The 27,302-nt window shown below is 48.0% G+C and overlaps 1 protein-coding gene across 2 annotated transcripts in view; it reads right to left on the reverse strand.

Annotated features, from left to right (window-relative positions):
• Positions 1-27,302, reverse strand: part of TXNDC16 (thioredoxin domain containing 16) — a 138,185-nt gene that overhangs the window by 32,947 nt on the left and 77,936 nt on the right. For both annotated transcript variants that reach the window (XM_088444172.1, XM_088444170.1), the window contains 2 exons: positions 26,723-26,782; positions 1,524-1,692 (listed from right to left, as the gene is read on the reverse strand). In XM_088444172.1, coding sequence (XP_088300298.1) covers positions 1,524-1,692; positions 26,723-26,782 — 229 coding nt within the window. The remainder of the gene's footprint in view (positions 1-1,523; positions 1,693-26,722; positions 26,783-27,302) is intronic.

Here is a 27,302-nt window from a genome sequence, read left to right on the forward strand (position 1 = left end):
TCCTCGGCGCTCCGGCAGCAGTCGTGGGAGTCCCCAGAGCCCGGCTAGTACAGACTCTGGGGTCCCGCCGCGATCCCCAGATCTGTACTGGCGTTACAGCGCCAGCGGGGTGTAGCAGCGGCAGTTTGGACGTCCAATGGACAGTTTGATGCTGCCGCTCTGAAGAGTCAGTTAAAAATAAAAATTAAAAAAAAAACCTCTAAAAATAAGTTTAGGGGCTGCTAAGCAGCCCCCCTGCGCTAAGGGTGATCCGACTCTGGCCGGGCACCAACTAAAACTGAGGTGCCCGTGGCTTGGGGGCGGGGAATAGAGGATGGACCCAGTGCATCCTGGGAGCAGCAAAAGCTTTAACTGCGTGGTGCCCGTGGATCCAGATCCAGCTATACCCCAAGGTCAACCCTGTGGACCTCCCATGGAATCTGAAGTAGAAAAGGGGCCTAGCCCAAAGCCTGAAAAACAGCCCCACACCATTATCCCTCCTCCACCAAACGTCACAGTTGGCACAATGCAGTCAGGCATCCGCCAAACCCAGACTCGCCCATCTGACTGCCAAACAGAGAAGTGCGATTGGTCACTCCACAGAACACGTTTCCACTGCTCCACAGTCCAGTGTCGGTGTGCTTTACACCACTCCATCCAATGATTGGCATTGGTGATGTGAGGCTTGCATGCAGCTGCTCGGCCATGGAATCCCATTCCATTAAGCTCCCGCCGCTTAGTTTTTGTGCTTACATTAATGCCAGTGGAAGTTTGGGACTCTTCAGCTATGGAATGAGCGTTGGCATGTTAGCTGTCGTTGACTGCACTGTGACGTTATGTGGTCTTCCGCTTCGAGTTGCTATTGTCCTTAAACTCTTCCACATTCTAATAATATCACTTACAGTTAACCGTGGAATATCCAGCATGGTGCTGGCGTGCCTGTCCGTTTGAACGCCATTACAGGGGCGTGCATAAACTAGCCACTGCGACGGCACACGCAGCCTGTGTTCTCACTGCGCGCGATGAGATTAGCAATTTCTGAGTAAGGTCAGACCTGTTGTAATTGTGCGCGAGGGGCCGATGTTACTCGATGTTCCCGATGTATACGCAAGACTGCAAGGTATAACGGATGTGCGAGAGCGGCAGTTGGCGTCTCTATGTTGGCTTTGAGCGTCTCAATAATAGTATTGCGATAGCTATCTTTAGCGTATTTTCGCAACAGACGTGTGCATAATCGCAACTGCGATCGCAATAGCGATCTGTAATGTACCAGGCCCAATATGCACATAAAATTAACATAAAAACATGATGTCAAATAAATAGCAGAAATACATAACACATAAAATTGCTAGTAATAAAAACGGCTTATCTGGCTAGGAAAAAGGCAAGTTCATGAAAGGTAAGATCAAGGCGCTCCCTACGAAGTGTTCTTGTCGAGACCGCCACATTTAGTCAGATAAAATATATATTGCAAAGAGAAGTATTGCTTTTCTTAATAAGCCATGTTACAGTGCAATGTTCCTTTACATCACCGATGTACTTACAACATGAGAAACTTGGCCAGTTCATCCGATCCCATCATACCCGTATAGACAAACGGGTCCTCTCCTGCCCGGTATATCTTTACCGTAGGGAAAACGGTGATGTTCTCCGCAGTGCAGACATAAGTCCAGTCGGCGCAGTTTACTCTGGTTAAGGTCACATCCAGAAGTTCTACACAAATGAAAAAAAAAAAAAGAGAAAACACACAAATATAATTAAAAGCATTAAAAAGGGATGGAGGGACGACATGCTCCACGTTGCTGAACGCTGGTCCGCACACCCTGCACTGATTTCCGCCAGTACGATAATTCACAATGCAGATATTCTCGCTGGAGGCCGCGTTTGTTGACACATAGTAACCATTGTTAAGGGCTGACGGATCAGAAAGACATGATAACAAAATACACTGTAATGTACAAATGGCCTTATTCAGCAGTGCACGCAGATTCCCAATGATCGGGAATCTGCGCAGGCGTCTGACACGTTCTGCGCATGTACAGAACGGGTCTGCAATTCTGCACGCAGACTGGCAGCAGACTGTCATTGATTGATAGTCTGCTGCCGTTTGTGGGCGGGGAGGGGGCAGCGATGGCCTCAGTTTCCGGAAACGGGGGGGTGTCACCACCGTTGGGGGGAGGGAAGAGACCAGGATCTCCGTTGGCTGACTGTGATTTCCTGGCCTCTTACGCTAATCTGCAGCGGCCCGCTGCGAGACCCCATGGGTCACCTTACCCGGCCGATGTTCCGCAGAGTATCTGATGCTGCGTTGGACAACGCAGCTCGGATAAGTAATGCACAGGAGGCGTGACGCTTCCTGTGCATTGCAATATCTGCAAGGATCGCATTTGCAAAGCTTCCTGCGTGTATACATCATATCTATAGCGTGTGTGCATACATCATATCTATAGCCTGCGTGCATACATCATATCTATAACCTGCGTGCATACATCATATCTATAGCCTGCGTGCATACATCATATCTATAGCCTGCGTGCATACATCATATCTATAGCCTACGTGCATACATCATATCTGTAGCCTGCGTGCATACATCATATATCTATAGCCTGCGTGCATATATCATATATCTATAGCCTGCGTGCATATATCATATATATAGCCTGCTTGCATACATCATATATCTATAGCCTGCATGCATACATCATATATCTATAGCCAGCGTGTAGCTTAGCAATTGCAATCCTTGCTGAATAAGGCCCAAAGCTCATTGTGGTTACTAGTGATAATAAAAAGTACAGTTATAGAATCCAGCGATGGGAAGCGGGGAACAGAATGTATCTCTTCCTTGTGGTCACCTCCTTAAATTACGGAGTTACTTTTTGGCAGAATAAATTACCAAAATTTGTATTTTAAATTACATTTAAGTAGTTTTCCCATTTAAAAATACATTATACCGCATCCGGAATCGTTATGGAATCCCGGCTGCAGCATGGTCGGCAGCTCCATTCCCGGCAGCGGCAGCCCGAAAGATCAGTAGAGCCCGGCAGCGGCAGCCCGACAGCGCTGGAAATCCTGATCGTCCCTAAGGTGAGTATAAACTAACCTAACCCTCCTTAGGGGTGCCTAACCCTAACCTCCCCAAGTGCCTAACACTAATCCCCCCTCTAAGTGCCTAACCCTAACCCCCACCTTCCCTGCTGCCTAAACCTAAGTCCCCGGGGGGGCGCCTAACCCTAAGTCCCCCCTGGGGGTGCCTTACCCTAACCCTCCCTCCCCCTAGCCTAACCCTAACCCTCCCGAGGGGTTGCCTAACCCTAAGTCCCCCCCAGGTGCCCTAAACCTAACCCCCCCCCCCCCCTTGGATCAGGATGCCGGGCGCCTGTCTCCCGGCTTCGGGGATATGACAGGCGTCTAGATATAGACGCCCGGCATTTCACCCTCGCCAGGATATGACAGTCGGGAAGCCGGTATTAAGGCAGCCGGTTTCCTGACTGTATACCCCGCATCCCATCCCAATAAAAGTACTATGATGATGGCCTCTTTCCCAATACCCTCACTATTCTCTGTATCTAGCAAATGGTGTTAGTTTTAGGGAAAAGATTCCCGAAAAAGTAGTAGAATTGGCAAGAGATTATGTAAAATTAATAATTCAAATGGAAAACCACATTAAGTGTACAACAATAAAAGTTTCACGTCACAAACGTTACCAGTGGGGTTGGCACACATAGAGATAATAACATACCCCCTTACACCACCTTTGGTTCAGTTTAAAATTGGTTCCCTCTGTTTTTGCTATGTTACAGATAAATACATGTATTATTTTCCGATACATGTGACACTTTCCAGCCAAACTGGTAAACTGGATACACACTAGGTCGACGTCGGCCGACCCATCTGACGATTGGTAAGTGTATACACACTTATCAATCGTCAGCCCGATGTGCCAGAGTTGCCAGCTCAACTGGGCGGGCGTTTAAATTTGCTTGCCCAGTTGAGAGGTCAATCACCGCTGGGTCCCTGCAGCATGTGTACAGGCGTTCGGAAGGTCGTCCGTACATATATCGGCCATCTGCTGTGCTGCAGGACATGTCTGTAAATGACGTTGTTCACAGACATATCCGCTGTACACACCCAGCGATACACTATAGATGTAACCCCCGTTCAATGGAACAGGCAATATATCCATTAGTGTGTACCCAGCTTTATTATTTTTGCCTATCCCAAAATGACCCATTCACTGCATGCGCCATCTCCCCCTGTGCACCCCTGCCTATCCCAAAATGACCCATTCACTGCCTGCGCCATCTCCCCCTGTGCACCCCTGCCTATCCTAAAATTACCCTTTCACTGCCTGCACCATCTCCCCCTGTGCACCCCTGCCTATCCCAAAATGACCCATTCATTGCATGCGCCATCTCCCCCTGTGCACCCCTGCCTATCCCAAAATGACCCATTCACTGCATGCGCCATCTCCCCCTGTGCACCCCTGCCTATCCCAAAATGACCCATTCACTGCCTACCCCATCTCCCCCTGTGCACCCCTGCCTATCCCAAAATGACCCATTCACTGCCTACCCCATCTCCCCCTGTGCACCCCTGCCTATCCCAAAATGACCCATTCACTGCCTGTCCCATCTCCCCCTGTGCACCCTTGCCTATCCTAAAATTACCCTTTCACTGCCTGCACCATCTCCCCCTGTACACCCCTGCCTATCCCAAAATGATCCTTTCACTGCCTGCCCCATCTCCCCCTGTGCACCCTTGCCTATCCCAAAATGATCCTTTCACTGCCTGCCCCATCTTCCCCTGTACACCCCTGCCTATCCCAAAATGATCCTTTCACTGCCTGCCCCATCTCCCCCTGTGCACCCCTGCCTATCCCAAAATGACCCATTCACTGCCTGCCCCATCTCCCCCTGTACACCCCTGCCTATCCCAAAATGACCCATTCACTGCCTGCCCCATCTCCCCATGTGCACCCCTGCCTATCCCAAAATGACCCATTCACTGCATGCCCCATCTCCCCCTGTACACACCTGCCTATCCTAAAATGATCCTTTCACTGCCTGCCCCATCTCCCCCTGTGCACCCCTGCCTATCCTAAAATTACCCTTTCACTTCCTGCCCCATCTCCCCCTGTGCATCCCTGCCTATCCTAAAATTACCCTTTCACTGCCTGCCCCATCTCCCCCTGTGCACCCCTGCCTATCCTAAAATTACCCTTTCACTGCCTGCCCCATCTCCCCCTGCCTATCCCAAAATGACCCATTCACTGCATGTCCCATCTCTCCCTGTGCACCCCTGCCAATCTTAAAATTACCCTTTCACTGCCTGCCCCATCTCCCCCTGTGCACCCCTGCCTATCCTAAAATTACCCTTTCACTGCCTGTCCCATCTCCCCCTGTGCACCCCTGCCTATCCTAAAATTACCCATTCACTGCCTGCCCCATCTCCCCCTGTGCACCCCTGCCTATCCTAAAATGACCCTTTCACTGCATGCCCCATCTCCCCCTGTGCACCCCTGCCTATCCCAAAATGATCCTTTCACTGCCTGCCCCATCTCCCCCTGTGCACCCCTGCCTATCCCAAAATGACCCATTCACTGCCTGTCCCATCTCCCCCTGTGCATCCCTGCCTATCTTAAAATTACCCTTTCACTGCCTGCGCCATCTCCCCCTGTACACCCCTGCCTATCCTAAAATTATCCTTTCACTGCCTGCCCCATCTCCCCCTGTGCACCCCTGCCTATCTTAAAATTATCCTTTCACTGCCTGCCCCATCTCCCCCTGTGCACCCTTGCCTATCCTAAAATTATCCTTTCACTGCATGTCCCATCTCCCCCTGTGCACCCCTGCCTATCCTAAAATTATCCTTTCACTGCCTGCCCCATCTCCACCTGTGCACCCCTGCCTATCTTAAAATTATCCTTTCACTGCCTGTCCCATCTCCCCCTGTGCACCCCTGCCTATCCTAAAATTACCCTTTCACTGCCTGCCCCATCTCCCCCTGTGCACCCCTGCCTATCCCAAAATTACCCTTTCACTGCCTGCCCCAACTCCCCCTGTGCACCCCTGCCTATCCTAAAATTACCCTTTTACTGCCTGCCCCATCTCCCCCTGTGCACCCCTGCAAGGAATGTGGCTTCTACGGTACAGTTTTGTCAGACTGTTGACATGGACGTTAGGACAACAACCAATATGTCTACCGACAATTAGGTTGGCATGGTTAAAATGTTGACATGTCCAAAATATCGACATATGGGGTTTTTTTGCTCATTTTAGCCTAACCCCTCTATGTCGACCACCTGGCCAGATGCATTCCCAGCCTTATTCTAGTAACTGTCTTAGTTAACTAAACAAATGAAACTATAGCTAAAAATATAGACTCATGACAGGATATGATCTGATAGCTCCGCACAATTTTCCCATCAGATATTGGCTGTATTCCAGACCTGATTGTAGAATATGTTTATTAAATCTCTGCCGAATATTAAGGGCCTGAGGTGGACAGAAATTAGCTGCATATGTATGGAAGCAAGAAGCATATATTCACCCGCAGAGTTGTATACATCTCCCGGGCAGTGCACCAGCCTAGAGCTAAGGGCAACACATAGTTCAGGAAACAGGCGCATTTACGCTTACATTCAGCGCTGCATATCCCGCAGTCATGTACGATTCGCCATCACTGAACCCCGCCTAGGTGAGAATACCCCACTACAGGTGTTAATGTTTTGAAAATGTCCCCTCACTGTGGCTGTGGCTTTACACTCCGACTAGTTTGATCCCGGTGCTGGTTTATAAAATATGGGGAACCCCACACCATTTTTTTCCCGTATTTTTAAAACCAGGACCATCTCGGTGCTGGTTCATAAAAATATGGGGAACCCCTACACATTTTGTCCCCCATAATTTTAGAACCAGGATTGGCTCACAGAGCCTGGGGCTGGTTATACTTTTGGGGGGGAACCCCACGCCATTTTTTTTTCTTAAATGTGCACTTTTTTTACACAAATATACACACAAGCAGCCTGCACGTATCTCACTGATCTGTGCAGGCTGCTTGTTCAGGAGTGTTAGGCTATGGGGAACATGGGTAGGAAACACGATCACATACACTATCGGAAAACACGATCCACTATCGGAAAACACTGGAGCTTAGTAAATTACCGGATTTCATTTAAAAAAAAAAAAAATTCCCGTGTTCAATCGATCCTATCTGTGTTTAACCATGGACAAACACGATTCTTAGTAAATTCACCACATAGAGGACCTCATTCAGAGTCGGTCGTTGCGGCCGCACGGTCGTACGCCACCGATGTTCGCTAAACTGCGCATGCGTAAAGTTCGCAATGCGCGTGCGCAAACTAGCTGCTACGATCAGAAATTTCTCTCTCCATGAACACAGCCAGGTCGGTAGTTTGAGTGACAGAATGAGGCGTTTGTGGGTGTTAACAGGGGAAGGTGCTTGAAAACGGGGGAGTGGAGATCCGAACGCAGGCGTGCCTGACTATGCAAACAGCGTTTTATGGGAGTGCATAATTAACAAAGTAGTGTCATGGCACATGTGACATGGGTGGTTTGTACACTGACATGATCGTAGTGCTTAAGAGAGGGTATGGTCAACCTTAAGCTCTACGACCAGTTCCGATGGTTCCCGATGGTCTCCATTAATCCTTATATGCCTGGACATGACGTGTAATGCGTACGAGAAGGGGGCATATTTTTTGTCTTACGGCCGCATCCTCCCATTGGTCGGCCAGCTAACGATCTGATCTTAAGGACGCAACTTGCGAGTGCATCATTTGCATATCCGGCCCCTTTTCCCTTACGGCCGTGCGGCCTCTACGACCGACTCCGAATGAGGTCCAGAGTTCTTTCAAAAGAATACTTACTATATGGACACTGTGCTCTACATTGTCCTTTTCAGCTATTGGCCTTTTCATAATATCTAGGGATGAAAAGGCCAATGCTTAAAGACAGATTAATAATAATGATGAATTCCACCCTCTCCCCAGTATAACCAGCTCATGCAGTGGGCAGTCTGGTTAGTATGATTTTGAGAGAGCTAGTGTCACAAACACCCCAAATCATATTAACCAGAGACTTGAGCAGCAAGGGTCTCGTTAGTTTTAGCAAAGGGTTGGAAAATATAAGGAGGCCCCATTTACTTATTCCAGCCTGCTCTGACCCTCCACTAGTTCCAACCAGCCCTGACCCTCCACTAAATCCAGCCTGCCCTGATTCTCCACTAATCACAGTCTGCCCTGAACTGCCACTAATTCCAGTCTGCCCTGATCCTCCACCAACTCCAGTCTGCCCTGATCCTCCACTAACTCCAGTCTGCCCTGATCCTCCACCAACTCCAGTCTGCCCTGATCCTCCACCAACTCCAGCCTGCCCTGATCCTCCACCAACTCCAGCCTGCCCTGATCCTCCACTAACTCCAGTCTGCCCTGACCCTCCACTAACTCCAGCCTGCCCTGATCCTCCACTAACTCCAGTCTGCCCTGACCCTCCACTAACTCCAGCCTGCCCTGATCCTCCACTAACTCCAGTCTGCCCTGAACTGCCACTAATTCCAACCAGCCCTGATCCTCCACTAACTCCAGTCTGCCCTGAACTGCCACTAATTCCAACCAGCCCTGATCCTCCACCAACTCCAGCCTGCACTGATCCTCCACTAACTCCAGTCTGCCCTGACCCTCCACTAACTCCAGCCTGCCCTGATCCTCCACTAACTCCAGTCTGCTCTGACCCTCCACTAGTTCCAACCAGCCCTGACCCTCCACTAAATCCAGCCTGCCCTGATCCTCCACTAATCACAGTCTGCCCTGAACTGCCACTAATTTCAGTCTGCCCTGATCCTCCACCAACTCCAGTCTGCCCTGATCCTCCACTAACTCCAGTCTGCCCTGATCCTCCACTAACTCCAGTCTGCCCTGATCCTCCACCAACTCCAGCCTGCCCTGATCCTCCACCAACTCCAGTCTGCCCTGATCCTCCACTAACTCCAGTCTGCCCTGACCCTCCACTAACTCCAGCCTGCCCTGATCCTCCACTAACTCCAGTCTGCCCTGACCCTCCACTAACTCCAGCCTGCCCTGATCCTCCACTAACTCCAGTCTGCCCTGAACTGCCACTAATTCCAACCAGCCCTGACCCACCAGAAATAACAACCTCTCTTGTCCCACGACTACTTCCAGCCTGCCCTGACCCTCCATAAACTACAGCCTACCCTGAGCCTCCACTAACGTCACCCTGCCCTGACCCTATACTAACTGAAGTTTGATCTGAGAAGCCCAAAGGCTCATGATAACCAATGATAGCTGCGACTATGATACAAACTGCTCAAAAGTAGAAATTTGTAGCAACTGTACGGTTCAATATTGAAGCAATAACATTTTTCAGATAACAGAAGAATGATTATAAGAGGCGCTCATACTGCTGGGTAGCATGCTTAAAAATAGCCATAACCAGCATTGCTTGTTCATTTTAATAGCGGTTTCAAAGTTCTAGCCCTCTATACTCTGGAACAAATTGTGTTTTGTGGGTCAGAACAAAGAGAATCCTTCCGTGATTTGTAATTAAAGAATTCAGGGATGACAAAGCATCACGACTACTGTCATTATCCAGCCACGAAATGAGCGCACATGTGGATATTGGATGTTCAAGCATTTTTGTGGCAGCAAGAAAAAAAAAAAGGATATTTTTGTAGTATTTGCTTCACACTTCCGGTGCTAAGGAAAGATGCTTGCAGCTTTTCCCTCAGCTTTAGAATTTAAGGAAGCCTTTCTGGAAGCCCACACCGAATAATATGGGAAGTGGGGTTACAGGGTGGAAAGAACACCTCACTGCTGCCACACGACACAACTTGGTGTCAGTAAATCCGAAATTAGAAAACTAACAAAATAATAATATTAAAGACCTGTGACTTCTGTAATTAATACGCCATGCCCAGATTCTTGTGTACATATGCAACTAGTCTATTGTGCGTACATGTGTTCATTACATTAAAACACACACTTTGCTTTGGAAGTAGGTATAATTTGTGGATCTACACACTTTGGGATTGATCTAGATGCAAGTCCGATTTTCAGCAAACTGCGCCTGCGTCGGGCTGCGAGCGCATCTTTGCGGATTTACGAGCAATTCAGAGTAGTGCGCATTTTGTCCGTTTGTGTGGCAACTGGGCAGCAACAATGCGAAAGCACGCACGCACAAGATCCGTTTTGTGGGTGTGTCGTTGGCGAGTAGCCGGGGGAACTTGCATATGCAAAGTCTGATCTCCTGCACCTAGTAGGGGGGTAGCCACCTGTGCCAATGATAAGGATGGCGGCTCCTCTCGCAAACAAAGCAGTGCATAGATGCTTACTAATCAGTATACGGATCGTCACATCAGTATTCTGTTCTCATTCCATTTGCTGCAGCCGTCCTGTATAGCGGTTGTACTGCGTACCGCTCAGAATTGGACACTGTATGAAATCACTGTGCGAATGAGTTATTCCAATGGTCACCTCCTCCTGAGATATTGCCACGTACACGTGTAAGGTGACGTTGCATACATGTATGAGCCAACCTCTTGATATAGATTTGAAGGAGTACTGTCATGTTAGAGGAAGGCAAGTCAGATGCTTGGTTGCATAGGGAGAGGAACCAGTAGCAGAAAGAAAGAAGTGATAATACCACTGTATAGGTCATTGGGACGTCCTCATCTCCAATACTGTGCTCAGTTCTGGAGGCCATATCTCCAGAAGGATATGAATACATTAGAGACTGTACAAAGAGAGGCAACTAAAATGGTGCAAGGCCTACACCACAAAACGTACCAGGAAAGACTAAGAGATCTCAATATGTATAGTTTGGAGCAGAGAATGGAAAGGGGGGACATGATAGAGACGTTCAAATATATAAAGGGTTTTAACAAGGTAAAGGAAGGAGACATTCTTCACAGAAAGAGAAGTATTAGAACAAGAAGACATGTTCTGACACTGGAGGGAGGATGGTAGGTTCAGGGGAAATTTGAGGAAAAATGACTTCACAGAAAGGGTAGTGGATAAGTGGAATAGCCCCCATCAGAGGTGGTAGAGGGTAAGACAGCAGAGCAATCACAACACGCTTGGGATAGGCATAAGAGTATCCTTAAGAGAGACGTAAGGAGCAAATAGGGTTGAAGTTGCCAAAAGGATAAATGAAAAGGGGCAGACTAGATGGGCCAAGTGGTTCTTATCTGCCGTCAAATTCTATTTCGATTATTGTAGCGTACTCTGCACAATTCAATTGCTGACGCTTTAAATAGCGCCATTTGCATATGCAGCAGAATCTGCGATGTTGTAGGCTGTACAAATCTATCGAAGGCTGAACGATTTATCTGCAGATGGCCCGATCTCACGATTGATCTGACGATGGAGCACAAACAAAGCTGATGTTACACACTAAGGAAATATCGTTGCTACCAAAAGATATATCTGTTCTGAGAACGTTGGCCGATTAATCTTTTACTCTGTAACCCTAATGTGCGGATGACCGATGGTCCGTACAGCCAGCCAGATGTACAGATATTTATCTGCTTGATATATCGTCATCGGCTGTGCAGAAGGTCCGTCCTGATATATCCGTGAATGATGTCATTCACAGACATTTGTTCAGTACACACGGACAGATGCACTATGCGATATGTCATTCGTAGGCATTTCACATAGTGTATACCCAGCTTAAGTATACAACCTAAATATACAAAACTTATTAGGAAAGACTAAAAGATCTTAATATGTATAGTTTGGAGCAGAGAGAGGAAAGGGGGGACATGATAGACACTGTCACATATATCAGGGGATATAACAAGGTACAGGAAGGATACATTCCTCATAGGAAGATAAGTATTAGAACATGAGGACATGCACTGACACTGGGGGGACATGATAGACACAGTCACTGTCACATATATCAGGGGATATAACAAGGTACAGGAGGGAGACATTCTTCATAGGAAGATAAGTATTAGAACATGAGGACATGCACTGAGACTGGGGGGACATGATAGACACTGTCACATATATCAGGGGATATAACAAGGTACAGGAGGGAGACATTCTTCATAGGAAGATAAGTATTAGAACATGAGGACATGTACTGACACTGGGGAGACATGATAGACACTGTCACATATATCAGGGGATATAACAAGGTACATGAGGGAGATATTCCTCATAGGAAGATAAGTATTAGAACATGAGGACATGTACTGACACTGGGGAGACATGATAGACACTGTCACATATATCAGGGGATATAACAAGGTACATGAGGGAGACATTCCTCATAGGAAGATAAGTATTAGAACATGAGGACATGTACTGACACTGGGGAGACATGATAGACACTGTCACATATAACAAGAGATATGGTAAGAACTTACCTTTGTTATCTCTGTTTCTACGAAGTCCATAGGGTCCACAGGGTTGACCTTGGGGTATAGCTGGATCTGGATCTACGGGCACCACGCAGTTAAAGCTTTGCTGCTCCCAGGATGCACTTGGGTCCGTCCTCCTCTATACCCCGCCCCGGCCACAGGCACCTCAGTTGGTAAGCAGCTAAGGCCGGAGGAGGAGACTAAACAGAGAGAAGGAAGACTGGAACACACAAGAAACCATACTCACAGAAATGGGAGACGGAAAACCGGTGACCAGCCACACAGCCCATTTGAAGCCAGGTGCGTCAGGGCGGGCGCCCTGTGGACCCTATGGACTTCGTAGAAACAGAGATAACAAAGGTAAGTTCTTACCATATCTCTTGTTTTCTACTTCAGGGTCCATAGGGGGTCCACAGGGTTGACCTTGGGGATGTCCCAAAGCAGTTCAACTAAGGGCGGGGACGCTCCTGTGCTGAAAGGAGTACCCGGCGCCCAAAGGATGCATCCTGAGAGCCGAAGTTGTCAAACGCATAAAACCTCAAAAACGTCTGAATTGAAGACCAAGTAGCCGCCTTACACAGCTGAACAGCGGAGGCGCCACGTCTAGCAGCCCAAGAGGGACCCACAGAACGAGTGGAATGAGCCTTAACAGAGGCTGGCACAGGTAAACCCTCCTGCGCATAAGCCTCACAAATAACTGAACGAAGCCAACGGGCTAACGTTTGCTTGTTGGCAGGCCAACCCCTCTTGTGAAAACCGAAGAGGACAAACAAAGAATCCGACTTCCTAACCGAAGCAGTCCGGTCCACATAGATTCTAAGTGCCCGGACCACATCCAAGGAAGCCTCACCAGCCGAAAGATCAGGTGACTGAAAAGCTGGCACAACAAGTTCCTGATTAATGTGGAACTTTGAAACCACTTTGGGCAAAAACTCAGGACGCGTGCGGAGCACTGCCCTGTCCTGGTGAAAAATCAGAAAAGGAGGACGACAGGAAAGCGCCCCCAATTCTGAAACCCTCCTGGCCGAAGCAATTGCCAGGAGAAAAATGGTCTTAAACGTCAGCCACTTGAGCTCCACCGAATCAAGCGGCTCAAAAGGAGGACCCTGCAAGACCCTCAGTACCACCGTCAAGTCCCACGGAGCCACCGGAGGCACGAAGGGAGGCTGGATCCTAAACATCTGGCAGTGTAGCAATCCGTCGCTGAAACCACACGGACAAAGCAGACACATGAACCTTCAGAGAGGCCGATTGAAGAAATTCCAAGATTCTGGAAACCCGGAACACCTGCGGATCATAGTTTCTGGATTCACACCATTGAAAATAAGTGCGCCACACCCTGTGGTAAATCCGCGCGGAGGCAGGCTTGCGTGCCCTAAGCATGGTACCAATCACTGAACTGGAGAAACCCCTAGACCTCAAGACGGCTGTCTCAAGAGCCACGCCGTCAAAGACAGCCGACCCAGATCCGGGTAAAGGCAGGGCCCCTGAGACAACAGGTCCCGACGCTGAGGAAGAAGGTACGGAGCGTCGATGGAGAGGCACCTCAGATCGGAGTACCAAGGACGTCTGGGCCACGCCGGAGCCACCAGCACGAGCGTGCCGCCGTCCTGCTTGAATTTCCGCAGAACCCGAGGAAGTAAGGATATCGGAGGAAACAGATACGCCAGGTGAAACGTCCATTTCACCGACAGAGCGTCTACCAGACAGGCGCCTGCGTCTCTTGTCCTTGACCCGTAAACGGGCAACTTGTGATTGTGCCGGGAGGCCATCAAGTCCAGCTCCGGCAGCCCCCACCTGTCCACGAGTAGCTGAAACACCTCTGGGTGAAGCGACCATTCCCCGGGATGCACATCGTGACGGCTGAGGAAGTCCGCCTCCCAATTGAGGACTCCGGGAATGAAGACTGCCGAGATCGCTGGAACGTGACACTCCGCCCAAGCAAGAATGCGAGACACCTCCGACATTGCTGCACGACTGCGAGTTCCCCCTTGGTGGTTGATGTACGCCACCGTGGTGGCGTTGTCGGACTGCACCTGAACCGCCCTTCCGTGAAGAGCGGGGCCGGACGACTGCAGGGCCCTGTACACAGCCCGCAGTTCCAGGATGTTGATGGGGAGAAGTGCTTCTTCCGCGGACCAACGACCCTGAAGCGATAATGAGCCGGTCACTGCCCCCCAACCCCGAAGACTGGCATCCGTCGTGAGCAGGACCCAGTCCGGGATCCAAAAGGGGCGCCCCTCGACCAGATGCACCGTCTGAAGCCACCAAGCCAAAGACTGCCGAACCTCCGCGGACAACACCAGCATCTGAGAGCGGATCCGGTGAGGTAACCCGTTCCATTCCGATAGAATCAGCCCCTGCAGGGGCCGGGAATGGAACTGGGCAAATTCCACCATGTCGAATGTCGACACCATGGACCCCAGAACTCTCATAGCTGAATGGACCGACAGGCGGCAACTGCTCAGGCAACTGTGTATCCGCAGCTGCAGGGAGGAGACCTTCTCTGGAGTCAGGAAAATCCGCTGCTGACGAGAATCCAGCAGGGCTCCCAAATGAACCATCCGCTGTGATGGAATCAGGGAGGACTTCTTCCAGTTTATCAACCACCCGTGTGCTTGAAGACAAGCAATGGTCAGGTGGAGATGTCGAAGAAGCACCTCCGGGGAGCTCGCCAGCAGCAGAAGATCGTCCAGGTACGGCAACAGACGTAGACCCTGACCCCGAAGGTGGGCAGCCATAACCGCCATCACCTTGGTGAACACCCTCGGAGCCGTGGAAAGGCCAAAAGGCAACGCCCGAAATTGGTAGTGATGGTTCAGGATAGCAAACCTCAGATACCGCTGATGTGCCGGTGCTATGGGCACGTGGAGATAGGCGTCCTGGATATCGAGGGAGACCATATAATCCCCGGGTTCCATCGCCAGAATGATGGAACGTAACGTTTCCATCCTGAACCTGGGAACTCTGAGGTATCTGTTCAGAGACTTCAAATTCAGGATAGGGCGATGAGAACCATTGGGTTTCTGTACCAGAAACAGAGTAGAATAGTACCCCGTCCCGCGCTGAGACTGCGGAACGGGAACAATGACCCCTGCTTGTAGCAAGGATTCTATAGCTACCTGAATCTGACCAGCTTTGGTCTTGTCCAGAGAAGGACTCGTACAGAAAAACTGGTGGGGCGGCCTGAACCGAAAAGACAGGGCGTACCCCTGAGAGACTACTTCTCGAACCCAGGCATCCGTGGTGGTATTGTGCCAACACTGGGCGAATTGGAGAAGTCGGCCTCCCACTCTGGGGTCCCCCAGAGAGAGGCCCGTCCCATCAGGCAGCAGGCTTATCCTCCTGCTTGGAAGAAGGGCGCCGAGCACTCCATGCCTGCTTCTTGGGCTTGGGTGCGGCCTTGGTCGCCGAATGTCTCGGGAAGGACTGGCCCTTGGCCTTACCCTGAACCCGAAAGGACCGAAAGGCAGAGCTCCTCACTTTAGCCGGCGCAGAGGCCGAAGGGAGAAAAGCCGACTTGGACTTAGCCAAAGTATCCACTATTCTGTCCAAATCCGGACCAAATAGTAAATCACCATTAAAAGGCAAGGCCTCCAGACCCTTTTTTGAATCTGCATCAGCCCTCCAGGACCTCAGCCACAGGGAGCGCCGAGCAGATACCACTGCAGCCGACACCCTAGAAGTGAGCAGGCTGGCATCCAAAGACGCTTCCCCAATATAGGAAGCTGCATCCCGCATCTGTCCCACTAACGCTCTCTGGATATCCGGAGCCTCATCAGGAAAGGTATCCTCCAAGGCATTGGCCCATGCCTCAATGGCTTTAGCCACCCAGGAGATAGCCATGGACGGGCGAGCCACCGCCCCGGAAAGAGAATAAATGGACTTTAAACAAGTCTCCACCTTCCTGTCCGTGGGATCCTTCAAAGAGGAGATAGACGGCAATGGCAACGTCGCGCTTTTGATCAAGCGGGTAATGTGGGAATCCACCGCCGGCGGAGTTCCCCATTTCCTGCAATGAGCTTCAGGAAAAGGATAGTTCGTCGCCAACCTCTTCTGTGGATGGAACCTCTTACTAGGTAATTGCCAGGCCGCCGCCATATGATCCGATAATTGATCAGACAGGGGGAACACAGTTGAGGTCACCTTGGCCTTTTTAAAATTAGGAAACTTCGACCTAGGAGCCGGCGCATCATCCTCAACATGTAGGATAGCCCGCACCGCCCTAACTAAGGCTGGAACATTAATGGAGGACTTCCACCTCCTGCCCCATGACATCAGAGTCAGAGTCCTCATGGATTTCTCCATCATCTGAGGACACTTCCGAGTCCGACAACTGCGCAGCTAGTGAACTCACAACCGGACGTTTAGACACCCTTGGTGGCACATCACCTTGCAACATAGACTGAAACGCCGAGGATGAAGCCGCCAGACTCTGTACGGAGCTGGATAGAACATCCACCCAAGGCGGAGGAGCCGTCGGAGCAACACTCTGCAAAGGCACTACAGACTGACACGTCCCTGGGGAAGACTGCACATACACAGGCAGTCCCGAGTAAGGACCCACAGTCTGGGCCCCGGGGGAAGACCGCAACATTTGTGGAACCCTCGGGGAATGGGGGATGGTGGGCTGCGGTAACGCCCTAGAAGGGACCGCTGATGGGACCGATAACCGGTCCGCAATAGACGCCAGCACCTGTGAAAACATCGCCCAAGGAGGGTCCTGTGATACAGGGGGGTTGGAGGGGCCCGGTACCAGCTGGCACCGCCCGCACAGACCATCCTGAGATAAGTCCTCCCCATCAACTCCAGCAGCACAGCGTCTGCAGGAAAATAGCACAGGAGCCACAGAGCGCTCAGTCTCCTCATCCGACATGATACCGTAAATACACAAGAAATAGGTATCACCAGAGGAATTACGGTTTTAACACCCGCGCACTCACCAGTATGCGACACAACAGCCCAGATATGGTACTGTGTAGCACACAACAGTATGTGACTGACCCCACAAATACGTGTTTTATATAAGTGAGGGTCTCAGAAAAACGCCCTTCCCCCACACACCTGCCGGGCCGTAGGAGAAGGAAAGGGATAGTTATAAGCTGACAGTAAGGAGAATAAGTCACAGACAGGCAGCACTAGCAATAGTCACATACAATGCAGAAAAGTTATACTCACTGCACCTTCCGCTACAATCAACCTCCCAGATTCAGCGTCTGGGAGGGCTATAGCGCTGTGTACACTGTCCTTTAGCAGGGGAGAGGTACACAGGGGGACCGGTCCACTTGATACCGCCTGGGAGTCTGCGATGTGCCAGTAAAGATGGCCGCCGGAGACCTCAGAGGAGGAGTGGCCGAGAGATAAGAGCAGCTCAGCGACGCCAGACTCCTAGTTGAAAGGCGCGCTGAGCTGAGGGGAGGAGCCGCTAGACAGGGAAGGCTGCCTCCCCTGGCTAGCAATGAACCCCCGGGTTGCCGGTCCCGCTACCAGCCTGATACCCTGGTGGTCTAGCGGACACGCGGGGTATTCCTCAATTGAGGGGGAGCCCGCCGCCGCCGCTAGCGCCTCCGGTCTGTCCCCAGAGACCGGAGGCTCATGACTGCATTGAAGTATCCGCGGGCCGCCGCACGCGGCGACCCGCGGCTTACCTGATCCCCGTCGCGTCCGGCAGCAGTCAAGGGAGTCCCCAGAGCCCGGCTAGTACAGGCTCTGGGGTCCCGCCGCGATCCCCAGAGCTGTACTGGCGTCGCGGCGCCAGCGGGGAGAAGGAGCGGCAGCGTGGACGTCCTAAAGGACAGTCTGATGCTGCCGCTCTAACAGTGTAAAAAAAGAAGAAAAAAATAAAAAATTTCTCTTTTAAAATAAAGCTTAGGGGCTGCTCCTGCAGCCCCACTGCGACAGGGTGACACGACTCCGGCCGGGCACCAACTAAAACTGAGGTGCCTGTGGCCGGGGCGGGGTATAGAGGAGGACGGACCCAAGTGCATCCTGGGAGCAGCAAAGCTTTAACTGCGTGGTGCCCGTGGATCCAGATCCAGCTATACCCCAAGGTCAACCCTGTGGACCCCCTATGGACCCTGAAGTAGAAATCAGGGGATATAACAAGGTACAGGAGGGATACATTCCTCATAGGAAGATAAGTATTAGAACATGAGGACATGCACTGACACTGGGGGACATGATAGACACTGTCACATATATCAGGGGATATAACAAGGTACAGGAGGGATACATTCCTCATAGGAAGATAAGTATTAGAACATGAGGACATGTACTGACACTGGGGAGACATGATAGACACTGTCACATATATCAGGGGATATAACAAGGTACAGGAGGGATACATTCTTCATAGGAAGATAAGTATTAGAACATGAGGACATGCACTGACACTGGGGGGACATGATAGACACTGTCACTGTCACATATATCAGGGGATATAACAAGGTACAGGAGGGAGACATTCTTCATAGGAAGATAAGTATTAGAACATGAGGACATGCACTGAGACTGGGGGGACATGATAGACACTGTCACATATATCAGGGGATATAACAAGGTACAGGAGGGAGACATTCTTCATAGGAAGATAAGTATTAGAACATGAGGACATGTACTGACACTGGGGAGACATGATAGACACTGTCACATATATCAGGGGATATAACAAGGTACAGGCGGGATACATTCTTCATAGGAAGATAAGTATTAGAACATGAGGACATGCACTGACACTGGGGGACATGATAGACACTGTCACATATATCAGGGGATATAACAAGGTGCAGGAGGGATACATTCCTCATAGGAAGATAAGTATTAGAACATGAGGACATGTACTGACACTGGGGAGACATGATAGACACTGTCACATATATCAGGGGATATAACAAGGTACAGGAGGGATACATTCCTCATAGGAAGATAAGTATTAGAACATGAGGACATGCACTGACACTGGGGGACATGATAGACACTGTCACATATATCAGGGGATATAACAAGGTGTAGGAGGGAGACATTCTTCATAGGAAGATAAGTATTAGAACATGAGGACATGCACTGACACTGGGGGACATGATAGACACTGTCACATATATCAGGGGATATAACAAGGTACAGGAGGGATACATTCTTCATAGGAAGATAAGTATTAGAACATGAGGACATGCACTGACACTGGGGGGACATGATAGACACAGTCACTGTCACATATATCAGGGGATATTACAAGGTACAGGAGGGAGACATTCTTCATAGGAAGATAAGTATTAGAACATGAGGACATGCACTGAGACTGGGGGGACATGATAGACACTGTCACATATATCAGGGGATATAACAAGGTACAGGAGGGAGACATTCTTCATAGGAAGATAAGTATTAGAACATGAGGACATGCACTGACACTGGGGGGACATGATAGACACTGTCACATATATCAGGGGATATAACAAGGTACAGGAGGGAGACATTCTTCATAGGAAGAGAAGTATTAGAAGAACATGAGGACATGCACTGACACTGGGGGACATGATAGACACTGTCACATATATCAGGGGATATAACAAGGTACAGGAGGAGACATTCCTCATAGGAAGATAAGTATTAGAACATGAGGACATGCACTGAGACTGGGGGGACATGATAGACACTGTCACATATATCAGGGGATATAACAAGGTACAGGAGGGAGACATTCTTCATAGGAAGAGAAGTATTAGAACATGAGGACATGTACTGACACTGGGGGACATGATAGACACTGTCACATATATCAGGGGATATAACAAGGTACAGGAGGGAGACATTCCCCATAGGAAGATAAGTATTAGAACATGAGGAAATACACTGAGACTGGGGGGAGATTCAAAGGAAATTGGAGGAAAATTACTTCACAGAAAGGGTAGTGGATAAGTGGAATAGCCTCCCATCAGAGGTGGTAGAGGGTAAGACAGTAGAGCAATTTAATCATGCTTGTGATAGGCATAAGGATATCCTTCTATATGATGGTAGAAATGCAGAAACCTCAGTATACATATACAGTATATGCTCAAACATAGGCTTAAGCTACCAGCCACTTTACGGCGTCTTAGATATGGTGGTCTTAACGCTACAGGATAATAGCACCCACTTTGTGTCATACATTTGTATATTTTATGATACATGATAATAGCACACACATTTATATATTTCTAACTGAACTGAGAGCTATAGTGTTAGGACCACCATAGACAAGCCCCTCCAGTGCAAGCACCTGTAGTCTAATAAACTGATTTGAGCAACTTGCCAGTTTTGTGTATCACTGTTCTGAGAGGCATGTATGGGATTAGTGGTTGGAGGGTATGCTGGTCCTTGTAGTGCCATTTGGAGGATATTAGGGTGCCTCCAGGTGAGTTAGCTCTCAATTTAGAAATATATAAATGTGTGTGCTATTATCATGCAGCAAAACAAAATACACAAACGTATGACACAAGGTATTATTATGTAGTGTTAGGACCACCATATCTGAGACGCCGTGAAGTGGCTGATGGCTTAAGCATATGTTTGCGCATATATATCAAGGCCGGCTCTAGGGGTGTTCGACCAGTGCGGTCGCACAGGGGCGCCACCCGTAGAGGGGCGGCACCCCTCCCCAGCATCCCGATTTCAGCGCGACAGTACTGTCTCGCTGTTCCACCCGCCAGAATGGCCCGCGGGTGGTCAACTCGGGTGGTTGGGGACCCCCACCGCCGCAGCTATGCGGCGGTGCCGGACCCCCGGAGTGTGAATGGATGCCACGCGCATGCGCGCGGCAACCATTCACTGATGGGAGAGGCTGGGGGAAGCCCAGCCAGTGACAGAGTGCTGGGCTTTAACCCCAGCCTAACGTTATTTGGAGGCGTGCCATATGGTAATTAGGCCACGCCCCCAAATTCGGTTGAACGCGGCAAAGTTGCGCGCGAAGTTAGGGCGCCTTCTTGAGGGCCGGCACAGGGTGCTCCGAACCCTGGAGCCGGCCCTGATATATATGTAAACGGACATCTCTGCATTTCTACCATCATAAAGGATGTAAATCTCATTTACTGGCCTATTATGGTGTGCTGGGGGAATTTAGTGTTTTTGTCTTTTCTAGACTAGCCCCTCCCTCACAAGTACCCCTGTAACAGACTAATAAATTGTTTTGAGCAACTTGTCAGTTTTGCATATAAGAATATCCTTACAAAGAACTAAGCGGTAGATGTATGAACCGCCAATATGAGGGAGGAGCACGTTATGGGCGTTGATACTGCTTCTCCCCCATGTATTATTTTGGTGTTCAGTGTGAAATTAAAGAGGCGTTATGCGCTGCTATCATTACCGGTGCTGCTATCTACAAGATAGCAGTGCTGATGTGCTGGGTAATGTATAAACGGTCAGTGCCACTGACCGTTCCGTCAGCTTCAGCTATCGATATCCACAGCTGCAGCTGGTGTGGCCCTACCACCCCAGCAGGGACGGCACTGTCTCTGCTGCGACGGCTGCCGGATCCGGGGGCTGCACGCTGGATCTCGCAAGGCTTGTTCTGTGTGCTCATGCAGGGTTCTCCGGAAGAGGAGATGTTAATGCATCTCATCTGTGCTGCTTCCTGCTTCGCCTTGAAAATGCTATAATACATTTACTACCTAAGGATCAAATAGGTCTGAGAATACCAAATATATATATAAAAAAAAAATAAAAAAAAAAACAGACTAGATGGGCCAAATGGTTCTTTTCTGCCGTCAAATTCTAGGTTTCCTTACTTATCAGGAATCAGTGACATCATCAAGACACTGTTAAATATGCAAAAGACCTAATAAATATTCATTTATATTCATGAGAGCCTCGCAGGAAATTGATAGGCTGTACACCACAATAGAAATAGTAATGTAATAGAATTTTATTAGTGCTGCATGTCTTCACAGTATCACAAATAAAATAATTAGCACCACCTGTGGATCTTTTAACATGTATCAGTCAGTAATAACCTGTGCACCAACTAGGAGATCTGGAAAACATGCACTGTTAGGGATGTGCTGCTATAGAGCCCAATATGTACATATATGTCCAGGGCAGTGCTAGGTTCTGCTGCTCCCCCAGACTCCCGGATTTGCTAGAAATACTCTGGAATGGTGCTCACATCTAAAATAAAACCATTCAGCTCAGGCAGGATGACCCTACTGCCGTATCTAATGGTTTACTGTGATCACTGGTCCTCTATATACTGGAATTATGACACACAATACACTATGTATGACATATATAATGGGTGATCTCTGGTCCTGTATATGCTGGAATGATGACACACAATACACTATGTATGACACATATAATGGGTTACTGTGATCGCTGGTCCTCTATATACTGGAATTATGACACATAATACACTATGTATGACATATATAATGGGTTACTGTGATCACAGGTCCTGTATATGCTGGAATTATGACACACAATACACTATATATGACACATATAATGGGTTACTGTGATCACTGGTCCTGTATATGCTGGAATTATGACACACAATACACTATGTATGACACATATAATGGGTTACTGTGATCACTGGTCCTGTATATGCTGGAATTATGACACACAATACACTATGTATGACACATATAATGGGTTACTGTGATCACTGGTCCTGTATATGCTGGAATTGACACATAATACACTATGTATGACACATATAATGGGTTACTGTGATCACTGGTCCTGTGTATGCTGGAATTGACACATAATACACTATGTATGACACATATAATGGGTTACTGTGATCACTGGTCCTGTGTATGCTGGAACTGACACATAATACACTCTGTATGACACATATAATGGGTTACTGTGATCACTGGTCCTGTGTATGCTGGAATTGACACATAATACACTATGTATGACACATATAATGGGTTACTGTGATCACTGGTCCTGTGTATGCTGGAACTGACACACAATACACTATGTATGACACATATAATGGGTTACTGTGATCACTGGTCCTGTATATGGTGGAATTATGACACACAATACACTATGTATGACACATATAATGGGTTACTGTGATCACTGGTGCTGTATATGCTGGAATTATGACACACAATACACTATATATGACACATATAATGGGTTACTGTGATCACTGGTCCTGTATATGGTGGAATTATGACACACAATACACTATGTATGACACATATAATGGGTTACTGTGATCTCTGGTCCAGTATATGCTGGAATTATGACACACAATACACTATGTATGACACATATAATGGGTTACTGTGATCACTGGTCCTGTATATGCTGGAATTATGACACACAATACACTATGTATGACACATATAATGGGTTACTGTGATCACTGGTGCTGTATATGCTGGAATTATGACACACAATACACTATATATGACACATATAATGGGTTACTGTGATCACTGGTCCTGTATATGGTGGAATTATGACACACAATACACTATGTATGACACATATAATGGGTTACTGTGATCTCTGGTCCTGTATATGCTGGAATTATGACACACAATACACTATGTATGACACATATAATGGGTTACTGTGATCACTGGTCCTGTATATGCTGGAATTATGACACACAATACACTATGTATGACACATATAATAGGTTACTGTGATCGCTGGTTCTGTATATGCTGGAATTATGACACACAATACACTATGTATGACACATATAATGGGTTACTGTGATCACTGGTCCTGTGTATGCTGGAATTGACACATAATACACTATGTATGACACATATAATGGGTTACTGTGATCACTGGTCCTGTATATGCTGGAATTATGACACATAATACACTATGTATGACACATATAATGGGTTACTGTGATCGCTGGTCCTGTATATGCTGGAATTATGACACACAATACACTATGTATGACACATATAATGGGTTACTGTGATCACTGGTCCTGTATGTGCTGGAATTATTACACACAATATTCTATGTATGACACATATAATGGGTTACTGTGGTCGCTGGTCCTGTATATACTGGAATTATGACACACAATATACTTTGCATAACGCATATTATAGCTGGATAAGTGATAATTATACCCTCTTCATGGACAGGCCACACTCACTCTAAAATCAGGCATTTGGAAAACCCCCTCTAGAAATCCTGCGTATGCCACTGCCCCGTCAAGTAAATGTACACTTTATAAACTGACTGCCTCCATTCTCCTGCCCCTCAGATACTATAGCATGAAACAGCTGCCTGATTGCAGGTCTCCACTTGAGCCTGATCCCATTTAGTAACTTATAGATATTTGCAATAGCTAAATGGCAGGTTTCAATGCTAATTTCATGGGTCGCGGTGCAACGTTGGAACAAGCAGTGGTGAGAATGGTTTAGGAGTGGATGTGATCCGGTGTTATACACTGAGAAATTCCTCTCTCTATTCCAGCCAAAAAGGATGGGTCATTAAACAGAAGGCGCATACGAGTCAGATATACAGAGCACAGTCACTGTATACAGAATTCTGTAACCACCGTCATACTGTATGTAAGCCCATCACTTCTCGCCGATGTCACATGTGGTGTTAATGGGCCGACTTACACCACGAGTTCACTTATGAATGTAACAGCTACATCCTAAAAGCACTTTCTCAGGCACGATGACGGTGCACAGTCATTATGGAGCATCAATGACTGGAAATAGCCACTCCGCTGTCTGCGTCAGACAAACGTTAGAACAGCTGTAAACACCTATCACAAAATCCCTTTCTAGCTCAGATTTCTCAGATATTTTCATAGGACCTAATATTTACTCCCCAGAAAGAGACCTATACAGAATGTATCCACGTAATAATTTTGTTTAAAGAAGACTGCGGACTATGGGGGGTATTCAATTTGGAGCGAAAAGTCGCTCGCATGCCGGACTTTTCGCACCACATCGGAGCTTTTGACAGGGATGAAGTATTGGGCGTGTGCCCGCCTAAACCAGTATTCAATTCCAGAAGCTGCGGAATCGGGACCCAGCTGAAAGGCAAGTATGGAAAAAATCTGGGAATTTTCGGGAAATCATCCAGGGACCCCCCCCTAATGATGTCCTGACATGGGGGATCACTATGGGTACCCCCGTTTTGGCCTGCGGAAGGTAAGTTGGGTTTTTAAATAGCCGCGGCAGGTGCATAAAGGGGTGAAGAATAGCACTTACCTATTTTTTTTTTTTTTTTTTTTAAACTAGTTGCATCAAATTTGGGGTACATGAAAATGGGTGCAAGCATATTTTTTAAGTCCCCAAAGTGCATTTTTAAAATGTTTCAAAAATGCACCTGCCGCTACTACCCGCATTCTTCAAAACACCTGCCGCATATATGGGGACCCCCCTGAATCAATTTTGCTACTTTAAAACTCTGTTCCCCTATTTATTTATTTTAAACCCCAAAATTAAGCTACCTTTTTCAGGTTGTCCTGAACCCTTTTTTATTTTTTTTTTAACACAAAATACTTGTAAGGGTCTCTCCCAGGGGTGCAGGCTATTTTTTTTCTTTAAGGCTGTACCCCTAAACCCCAATTCTGCACTTTTTTTCGCCACCTATTCAGTGGTGAAAACTTATCCCCGTTTTTTTCAAAGACTTTTCGCACCGGCGAAAAGTCTTTGAAATTGAATACGGGGATAATTGAAAGAGGCGAAAATGACGGGTTTTCGGCTCAAATTGAATATAGCCCTATGACGACGAATTCTGGGCCTGATTCAATTTGTACGCAGCAGTTTGTGCGAAAATATGTGTCGTAGCCGTCAGGATTTGCATTGAACCGCTCACCGGCGGCTTTGCAAGTCCCCAAGGGGACATCGGTTACAAGACTTGATGCATGCACAGATCACCGATAATCGCTCAACCTCGTAAACAACGCCATTGCGTGAATCAATTAGGGCCTCTGCTCATACGAATGGAAGGGAAAATCCATAGTACAATCAGCAATGGCTCACGTAGGCTACCCCCGGCGCTCATCGGTAACGTATGACGCAGAAGCCATTGTTATGAGGATAATACATCCAGTGACTGTAGACATGTCGCCCATCTGTCAGGATATATTCCTACTCTTACTAATCTTAGGAGGCCGCTGATCAGTGGTTTATATTCTCGATACACAGTTTAATAATTGAGCAATCAAATCTATGGCCAATTGTACAACATTCAGCCGCAGGATGGGTCCCCATAGGTGACCCCATGACCCCTGCATGCACATTTTAGGCAGCAGCCTTCATCGGATAGTGTAATGAGATGTGATGGTTCTCTACAAGGGTTAATGATAACTGGTCAATAAAATAACAGATAGATTACGTACCTTTATATTTTTCCGCCATATGTACAAATGAATGCAGGACGATCACTGACACAGGTAGCCCTATGGGAAATAATTATAGATACTGAAATAAAAAGTTATCCAGAAAAAAAAAAAAAAAAAACCCTACAGCTAAGTTAGCATCGACACATAAAACTTTCTTTGTATCTACAACTGATCTCTGTCCCCATCGGTACATTGGGGATTTTTACTGTAGAAGTTGCTGCTTAAAATCTCTCCATAAACAGTGACAGCAATAGATACCAGCAGATAGCAGAAATACTACATTTGTTGTGTATGGAGACAAACGGAATTAAACTACAATATTTGCGATGTTTACTGGCCCAGAGAAAACGAGGAGAACAGAAAAATAGATTATTCCAGAAGGACCAGGAACTTGATTTATTGTCGCTTTGGCTTTCCGACCCCAATTATCTCCGGCACGCAGTCATTCCAGGAAATCTGCACAATTATTACTAGCATGCAGTGCAAGTCATGGGTCACTGTATAAGACGTGCGAATTCTGTGCCTCATGTCTCCGTAATGGTCCTGGATAGACTCACCGATCACTATGGCCATGCAG

Source organism: Taudactylus pleione, unplaced genomic scaffold, assembly GCF_031769625.1.
Source record: "Taudactylus pleione unplaced genomic scaffold, aTauple2 ptg000350l, whole genome shotgun sequence".
NCBI lineage: Eukaryota > Metazoa > Chordata > Amphibia > Anura > Myobatrachidae > Taudactylus > Taudactylus pleione.